The 10,360-nt window shown below is 31.1% G+C and overlaps 1 protein-coding gene across 1 annotated transcript in view; it reads left to right on the forward strand.

Moving 5' to 3' along the window:
- Nucleotides 1–9,472, forward strand: part of LOC134235735 (multiple epidermal growth factor-like domains protein 10) — a 36,696-nt gene extending 27,224 nt beyond the window's left edge. The window contains exon 6 of the mRNA XM_062717881.1: nt 9,403–9,472. Coding sequence (XP_062573865.1) covers nt 9,403–9,472 — 70 coding nt within the window. The remainder of the gene's footprint in view (nt 1–9,402) is intronic.
- The last annotated feature ends 888 nt before the right edge of the window (nt 9,473–10,360 follow it).

Here is a 10,360-nt window from a genome sequence, read left to right on the forward strand (position 1 = left end):
AAACAAGGGATTGTCTATCGTATCTAATTATGCGTCATTAATTACTTTCACATTCATCTTGTGCATAAAATCAAATTTATTTATGAATGTATAGATAATGTAATGATAAAAATGTCTAAAATTTCGGCTAAAAAAACACTTTTTCTCTTTTTTTTTGAACATCTTTTTTTTTTTATCATTCATAAATATTTGCAGAATATGTCTTCAACATTTTAGCAGAGACAGTGATAGTTTCAGGAACACAGCTTATGAGAGAACATGACTGTTGATCGTTTACTTTCGCTACGTCATCAATATTTAAGCATTTCTTGGCGACTTCAAAGGGGAGGGGCGGGGGTGGGTGGGGGACTAAAGGCTTCTTGACCATCTCTGACGAAACAACCTCGACTGTGTTCTACATGTGTCCAAGAGACCTCTCTTTGAATGTCACGGTTGGTTAAACTCGGTTATATATTTTTCATTGTAGGGAAGATTTATTCATCAAATAAAAATCATATAGGTAAACAAAAAGCAACCTGTTATTCTCTAACACAATATGAGACTACAAGTAACTAGAATTCATGTTTATTTTTTTTAACACAATTTTTCATTATAGATGAGTATTAGGAAAAGTTATTCATGTTATTACCATGAGTAATAAGTATCATAGATAGAATAACTAAAAGAAAACTGTGACATATTGTCTAGAACCAATCAAATAGTGCGTTGTATATATTATATTATAGCATATTATAATGAGGTATAAGATAGCGATACAAAATATATATAAGGTAAAGAGGTAAAATTTACCCTGTCCATCAAATAGTATAATTAAGAAAGAAAGTGGCTACGAATTTTATGAAATTTTAATGTCCGATATTATATTCCCCCCCAAAAAAGACAAGAGTTTCCAAGGCAATTAAACACGCCATTATTTCAGTTTGTTCATTAACATGTTCATTAACATAAAAACTATAAGAAATGTGAAAACTTGACTATGTAATTCATATTTCAATATATGACTGTACCTCGATCTATATTGAGAAATTCAATGTATTATAAGCTCATGAAAAGATGTACACATTTGACTTTTATTTATATCCCCCCCCCCAAAAAAAAACAAAAACGAAGGAAATCCTGTTCATATGACTTCTCGCTATCAATTTTCACACAAATGCATAAATAAAGGTAAAATAGCATATCTTGTATCGATTAAAATGCAATCAAAAAATTTACGGTGTCTTTGAATAAAAATTTCCATGCTAAATTGACATAAAAAAAGATACTCACCTTCAATTAGTTATTTTCAACCTGTTTTCCCGTGGATATTTATTTAATCTTATTTTATTTCCTTCTTTATAATAACGTTGGTATTCTATTATGGCAGAGATATACAATCATGACTTGCTTATACTGTACTCTCTAAATGTTAGGAATACATGTAATTTATATTTCACGTGAAAGGGACGCCATACATTTTTCAGTAAAAATTCATAACACGGCGTTAGTCGTTTAATTTCTTTAAAGTTTCACATTTTGTGAATAGTGCACAAATTAGAAAATTAAGTATATGGAATACTTTAATGGGAAATAAAGACAAACGAAGTGTAGTTATTTGTTTTTAAAAATTATATTGAAAAATAATAACGCCATTGTGTCCTATTTGTTACCCCAGCAGTATTTGTCGTGTGATTTTAAACTTATTTGACAACCGTATGAATTAAGTTAAATAAAAATAAATCCACAAGATACTGATGTACAAGTAACAGTAACTGGCATAAACTGCGCCGTTGCTTTATTCTTTTGTTTTTATATAAAGTTGCACGGAATACCCGATTTTGCGGATTCAACGATACCCAAATATCGGGTATTATACGCGATTTCACGGATAATACTCGATTTCGAGTATTCTCTCCGAGCTGTTTAATATAGTACGCTATAAATTTTCGCGAAGGATAGCTATAAGTAGTCAATTAAAGTTTTTTGGTAAGGTATAGATATAAATTTAGCGATGTACGAATTTTATCCCTTTGGAAGTCTTACCAGATATTAAATAACTGTCTTAACCCCTCCGCCGCCCATTTTTGTTTTAAACATATCTTAAAAAATTATATTTTAATCTGAACTCTCATTTGCTATTTACCTTTAATTTTATTATTTAATAATATTATTAGTAAGCAATTGGCTTCTAACGAAAAGAGTAAAACACTTTTCTATGTTGGTTTGCTTTTTAGTATAGAAATGTATTCTTTACAGCTGGATTGAATATTCTTATACAAATCCAAAAGTTATGATACTTATATATCATAAATTTATTATTTGCAATATCTTGTTTTGCGTTTTTTAAATTATACACTTCAAACCTTTTTTATAATAAATTCTTTTTATTCTAAAATCAATGTTAAGAGAAATTTAAAGTGGTCTTTGGATATTGAAATTTAAAATCCATTTGAGAATATTTTTAAACAGTGAGTACTAGTATTGAAAATAGTACGAACTGAAAAAAGTGCTTCTTCAGTTGACCAAGGTCCCGTGTCACAGTAGGTGCTAGCACAAACAGAGAGTTCACTTAACACTTGCCGAGTTTAGATTTTGGTTTGCAGAAAGTGGTAGCGTCTCTATATGAGTGAAAAAAATCTCGTGAAATGAAACTTAGAAATCTGGTTAGATATGCCATTATAAAAATGGTCCACCAGTAAGTAAACCTTTTCGTAGACAAGGAGAAAAACTTACAAATTATACATGACCTTTCCATATGGATGCAACTGCAATGTCAATAATGTGGATGCATTTTCAAGTCCATAGCTTAGCAATCTAAACGTGATTGTGCATTTTAACACAAGAGACGTAAATTCACGGACATCGATCCTACAATAAACCTTTTATATTCGATTCTTTGTCATTATTATATGCAAAAAAGTGGTAATACAAGTTAAAAAAGAAAAGAAAACAAGTGGTAACACAAGTTATACCAAAATGACTCCTTTTGTTAGTAGGAAATTCCTCAAAATTATTTCAAATGCCAGTTTAATTTAATATGTCCAACATTCACAACGAATTCAAATTTAAAAAGCTATGCTTAAACCCAAAACTCCACGAAAATCCTTACAACAAAGACACAAAGCAGGTTCCATGAAATGTTCAACTAAGCCAATTTCTTTACTTCTTACTCAAATATTCAAAGAAGAGGGAGAAAACTTCACGAGTACTGTTCGAGAGTATTTTTCGAAAAATGGTATAAATCAGATGTGGATCCTTTAAAACTCCAAAGATGTTTGAGAATTCGTGTTTGCCAACTATTAATTTTGTCAAAATTCCAATGAGCCTCAAATGCGCTCCGTTCTATTGTCTTGAGACCTAATTGGTGTTCATATGAAACAGAACTATTTGAACATTTTGCTCCCGCTGTTGCTTTCAATCCGACAAATCATTATATCGACAACGTAGTCTCAATTAACAATACATATTTAGCAAATTGATCCTGTTTCAGATAAGAGCTGTATGCAGACCCTGGTTTGAGACGATGGAAATGTTCATGTGAAATATGAAAGCCACAGCTCCATCCAATCAAAAGTTATGGACAGATTTATTTATGTAAAGAATCCGAGATTAGTTCGACAGGTCGACTTGGGATGCTTCCTTGTCTATGGCTCTGATTTCAACTCTGTTTTATTTTATTCTATCATGCTTGATTCATAATGAATTTTTGACATTTCGAATGTCAGCTGTGTTTTTGTCAAAGCCCATTCATCGGTAGAGTAAAAAAACATCACATTAAAGAAAAGTATCTGACATAGTTCACAATTTTTAATATCGTAGGTAAAGAAAAAAACCTTTGAAGCTAGATTGTGTTTATTTCATTTCTAAAATATTTCATTGAATGCAAATATTATACGCAGCCTCTGTAAAGTTTCGAATCTAATTAGTGTTATTTGCAATTGTACGTACAAAAAAAAGCCCAGCATTACATTATGACTCATGATTAATCACAAGAACTTTAATGGCAAATAAAGCAATTAGTACTATACCAAAACTGTTTCTCTTAATGTACCAAGTTGTTATAAAAATGAGGATATAGCAAGCGCGATAACCTTATTTACCAATATAGCAATTTCATCATTCAGTCTACAAAGGACCAAGGGACATAATTCGATACGATAACAATATGAAGTTATTTGATTTAAGCTATAAATGATGCATGCGATTTTATACTTCCCTTATTAAAATGTTTAAAAAAGGAACTCCATATACTTGTCGAGTAGTTAATAATTTTTATTCATTAATAGCAAGTTAAAGTACTCTTCAGTCGTAAGAATCATATCCAATAGCTCTTAAAGGCAATAAAGGTACTCTGCAGTACTAGTCGTCGTATCGGATATGCAGAAAATCCATTAAAACCCTTGAATCTTAATGATATTTTCGTATTTACTTTCAAGTCCGTGTGTTGGTTCATCCAATGTAAATAGCCCTTGTGCTTGTATCATTTTTAATCGGAAATTATCTTTTAAAATGTTAAGTGTTTCCAAGTAATGTTAAAATTTTAATTTGAAATTAAATTAATCCAGGAAAAATTTCAACTAATTTAAACTTAAGATTTTATTTCAATATAATTGAACATACCAAAAATGTAGAAGAAATTAAAAAAAATGTAGATAACCCCTTCCTCCAAAATAAAAAAAATATAGATATTGATTCTGTTTTAAGCTGTCTTACTTTTAAAAGAAAAAAGGTTTATATGTCAACATACTTTAATAACACTTCCTGTGCTGTCCAGTTACTTTTGTCACTTAAAAAAATACATAAAAATATTTTAAATAAACAGCTTATATTTACATATAAATTCCTTAAAAAGGTCAAAGAGCAACCATTTCTTGAAACCAAGACACCAGATCTTTGATATTGAATATTGCAAATCATAGTTTTTCAACCACCCCCCTCCGTTTTACTGAAGAAAATGCAGCTAAAAAATCTGTCTTTTCCTTAAACTTCAATATGCCAATAAAGGAATTGATGCAGTTAATATAATACATAATTTAAATCACAAAAAGGTCCAGTCTTTACAGGGTCTGGATATCGAATATCTGAAACATAATCCTCCATCGTGTTCAAGTTCTTCTTCATCCTCAAACTTTCGTCCTTTTGGACACATTATTACTGGTGACGTAAATGTTGTTTAAAATGAGGACATTAGAATACAATTTTTAAAAGGTTCTTAATATACAGAACCCTGACACATCACCTGGCGTCGGAATTTCATAAATATTATGGATTCTATTGAATACTGGTATTACGCCAGGCGAGGGACCAGATATGAAAAAGAAAACATTGACACTTTGCCAGAATGGATTAAATGTATAAGATCTATGTTGCAATCGCGTATTAAAAGATTGAGGGGCAAAATGAAAATCATCTAGCCTTCTGTATTAATAGTCCAGAAGTGAAAAAAGAATTAGATAGATTTAGATGATCAGTACGTCCTGGTCCATGTTGACAAAGCAGGTAACGACATTGTCTTCGTTTGTAAGGCTCATTATAAATTGTATTTTAGAAGAACTTGGATTTAATTTTACAAGTGGTAATCCAGAATATACTCATGCATGTAGTTCCCTTTCTAAGCAAGAAATTCCTCAAAATAATATGTCAGTTTTAAATATTTTTCATATACCAACAACCACAATGAATTTGAATTACCATACCTATATTGGATTCCAAAACTTCTTAAAACTCTTTACAAACAAAAATTTATAGCGCGTTGCAGTAAATGTTCCACCGTTCCTTTTTCTGCACTCTTCACTAAGATATTAATAGTCGTGAAGGAGAAACTTGAAGAGTATTGTGCAACAATACATTTGAGGAGTGGAGTAAATCAGATGCGGATACTTAAAAATTCCAAGAAACTTTTGGAAAATTTTAAATCAATAGAGTTTGCAATTGGTAATTTCAATTCTTATTTCGATACAATATAGCCTTATGAGCTTGAGATAAAAGATATCACAGAGTCTGAGGCATCTTCTTCATTTTGGATATTACATATATACTTGAAAAAGACGTTAATAGTAATTTAATGGTAATTTTTTATCGTCAACTTCCCTTATTTATGCAGCAATGTACCGTATATACTCGCCTGTCACTCGGTCCGCCTACACTGTAAAATTATATATTTTCGTGGGGTCAAATTTTCGAGGTATGAGGAAAAAAATATTTGTTTGAGGGGATTTAGATTCGTGGTTAAAAAATGTTTAGGAGTAGAGCATATAAAATTTTACATTTCGTGGTTGTCACAAATTCGTGGGTCTCTCAATACCTCGAAAATAATGAAAATTGAATCCCACGAAAATAAGTGATTTCATAATAAGTCTGTTGTATTTTTCAAGTTTATATATCAAAGGGATTGATCTTCTAAAATACCATTCTTTTTAAAAATCGTCTATAAGTCGGACATAGAGTTTTGGACCTACACAACAGCATGCTCTACGTATGAACAATTTCTAAAACGAGGTAAATTATTGACAAACAAGTTGATGAAACAAGAATATCAGCAGTTAAAGTGATCATTTTGTAAGTTCTATGGGGTATGACCTTGTCGGCAGATACAATTTATCATTGAGTCAAATGCTGCCTGAGTTTTTTTTTTAAATACTTATTTACAGACTGAATTGACGACGGTTTTTCTGTTTTTTCCCGATCATGGTAAGGAGCACACGGCGGGTGTGACTAGTCGGCAGGGGATGCTCACTCCTCCATGGTACCTTATCCCACCACTGATGTTTTGAAGGCTTGTGTTTGCTCTGCTTCTATTTTGTATAGTTTTATCATGGATGTTTGATCTTGAATGCTCTTTGTTATCTGTGTATGTTTCATTTACCAAAATCAACTTTTCAACTTAATACACAACCGTTCCCCAAGGTAAATTAATCTCCCTATTGGAATTCCCATGGGTACCAATTACGCCCGTTATTATCAGACCTAATTTTATCCATATGAAGCAAAATTGTCCCAAATCCTATACTAGTACGCGAAAAGAAGAAAACATTTGCTTTGGCCTTCAACTCCAAATTTAAATACTAGTATATCGATTAAGTATTATATAACATATTATTATATATTAACTTTAAATATTATCAATTAACAATGGTTATTTCCATTTTTATGTTGATACGATATACAATGTATCCCGGTAAGCTTGAGATAAAAGATATCTCAAGGTCTGGCACATCTTTTTCATATTTGGATATTTTAAATGAAAAGGATGTAAATGGTAATTTAACAACCAAGCTCTATGATACACATGATGGCTTTTTAAAACTTTTCAAATGCTAATTTCCTTACTTATGCAGCATTTTAGCGAGGATTTGATTTTGGCATTATTAGCGAGGGTGTCAAAATTAATTGCGCTTTATTTATTATGCTTTTTAAAATCGTTAAAATTACATCTCGCTAAATATTATATACCGATTTTTGAAGACAAAACGCTAAAATTGCGTCTCGCTAAAATTTCCAATTATGCTGTAGCTTCATCACCTGTATATGAAGTTTGTATCTTTTGGTTGATTCGATATGCAAGAACATACACTACGTATGTAAAATATATAAAACGAGACTGACAAACAATTTGATGAAACAAATATCAGCAGTCTTGTTTAAAATCATCATTAAAGACACGCTGTATATGTCACTAGCATTGAATACTATTAAGAAATATAAAATACCTTTCTCAAACTGCTAAATGCACCGGCATTGTTTGCAATCGGTGTCCATTTGTGTCAACTACTAACTTCGGAAAAAGTATTGGCAAGTCTGAGTATTAGGAAAAAATTTGTATTTACTGACATGATTAATAGTTGACAAACTTGAGTAATATATATGTGACTTATATGATTTACAAGCAGAGGTAAAGGTTATATTTTTAAATAAACAATAATCAATAACTTAAAACCAGTGCATCTGGTCATATCAATCATGGCTAATTTCAAAATAGATAAATCTGACAGATTGAAGCAATTATGACAACTCATTTACAATTAACAACAGATGTGCAGCATTTGATAGAGACAATATTCAAATTCAAATTATTAAAATGCCCAACAGTCAATTTCTACTAGTGTCAAAAGTAGGTACATGTATGATTAGTAAATTTATAACGACCCTCGTTTATTGCTTTTGTCCTTAAAAGTTTAATGTACAAGTCATTAACAAAACTAAGGTTCACACATCCTACTGATTTTTCCTTTTTTACATATTTTGATAATTCCTTTCAAATTAAAAGCCTGGCGACGTTCGTAAACTGATAACATGACGATTAGAAGAATTGATTTTACTGATCAGAGTACATAGACAATGCGGTACTTTGGCTATATCAAATTAATGTTCATTTTTTGGATTAAGAATACCTATCAAGAGACAATCTAATTAAAATTAGATCTTTGATCAAGAGGAAGAAGCTGTTGGACACAATATGTATCGATCCGTTTACGTAAGAAATTAATCGTTAACTTTTATTAAAATTTGTGCGATATTGTAAACAATTTTTAAATCATAGACTTCATGGCATTCGGAGTGTAGGAATCATTCATTTGTGTTTCAGAAAAATAAATCGATGTTGTACTTACTACCGAACAGTTAACAGAAAATTTTACCGTAATTGGCCTTTAAATGAAATTTTTAACTGTTTAACAATAACAGTGATTTTGTTAATCGATTTTAGGACATAAAAGATATAATGATATAATATAGGTCTACAAAACGATGTAAAAAAAATTGCGTATTATTGCTGTTACTGTTTAAATTCAAATACAGCATGCGTGGGGTCAAAAGTGTGGTGTGGAATGTAGTAAGTCATGTCATGAAGGATACTATGGAGTAAAATGTCAAGAAGAATGTCCATGTGAGAGATGTAATAAAACAAAAGGGGAACGTTTCAAAGAAAAACGTAAGTTAAATTGCTGTGACAGTCAATTTTAGATAGAACCAAACATCATATGGAAGACAAAAATAAAATGATATTGTCCTATCGAAGTAGTCTTTCATTTATCATTTTAACCAAACAATTCTTTGAAACGCATTGATCTATGAAACTTATTTATTGTATTTCTATGATTTCTCGAATAACAAGCGTTTCACATAGGTTGAAAAAAAAATGTGGTATACTAAATTAAGACAATTTTTATCTTACAAAAGATATATTAATTATATACAGCCATGTTCATGAAATACTGAATACAATAAACGTTAAACGTTGCTGCTAACACATTTCGAGTGCGATCGAAATTTAGACTTGAAATTAAAGTTTAACGATATGCATACCAAATTAACAAAAATAAAAATTGGCATGACAATGAATGCTGTGAAAAATATAAAGTATAGGTGATATCATTCAGGTCAATTCAATTTCTGAAAATCATGTAAACTACTTTATCAATGTAGATCTTCAAGGAAAATATCGTCGAATTCAGATAATAATTATATGCCTGAAAGTTCCACCCCTGGCGATTAGCGGTTGAAAGCTACGCAAGAGTTGAGGAAAACATTTACCACGAATGTGAGCCACTTTCCTTGAATTATCTTGATCCAACTTATCCAGACTCTGAAAGCCATTTCGATAGATATAATAACCCTGAAATGTTTCTCAGAAAGAAGGCAAAGCCAGCTATTCTCTCTATATCCTTATGAATGCAAGCATCAGAAACTAATGTAAGGAACAGAGGATATATGTTATTGACATGGAAACACACACAACAGAGTCATCTGGAATTGGACAAGATCCACTACCACAGCAACATCCAACAGAAGCAGCGGAAGTACTACCACCACCGTCACCAACAACACCACAACCACCGCCACCAGGAGCAGCAGCAGAGACAATAAAACCACCACAACCACAACCAACACTTACACGGCCAAAACCAAGTCAACTACAAACAGCGAAATACGCACTATCACTGCAAAACAAAACAGCAAGAGAACCACGTTCTACATCTATAAAAGAAATGATACAATTATTTGACCCCAACAAAAATTCTAAGAAAAAATGTGTCTATTTATTGTTATTAAAATTATCTTTTCATTTTTAAATTTCTTAGTTTGAATAGAAAAAAATAATAATAAATTTTAATATAGTTGCCTCAAAGTGTATCTAAATTTATGATACTGTGTGGGCATGCTGCAAAAAAATATTTTTGCTTTAAAGTTAGACATGCTTTCCTAGTGGATATACAATTTGAACAGATTAAAAATTACAGAAAGTGGAATAAATTTCAGAAATATATCATTGTAATTAGCATTTAATGTATGTGAGTCTCCCTCTCAGGTTGTAGATCCTATGAGCCGGATACCTAATGATTTTTTTCACGTTGCACCTAAAATATATTCTGAAATTTCAGCA

This window comes from Saccostrea cucullata, unplaced genomic scaffold (genome assembly GCF_032062105.1).
Source record: "Saccostrea cucullata isolate Sc308-1 unplaced genomic scaffold, CSIRO_AGI_Scuc_v1 ctg6751, whole genome shotgun sequence".
NCBI classification, from domain to species: domain Eukaryota; kingdom Metazoa; phylum Mollusca; class Bivalvia; order Ostreida; family Ostreidae; genus Saccostrea; species Saccostrea cuccullata.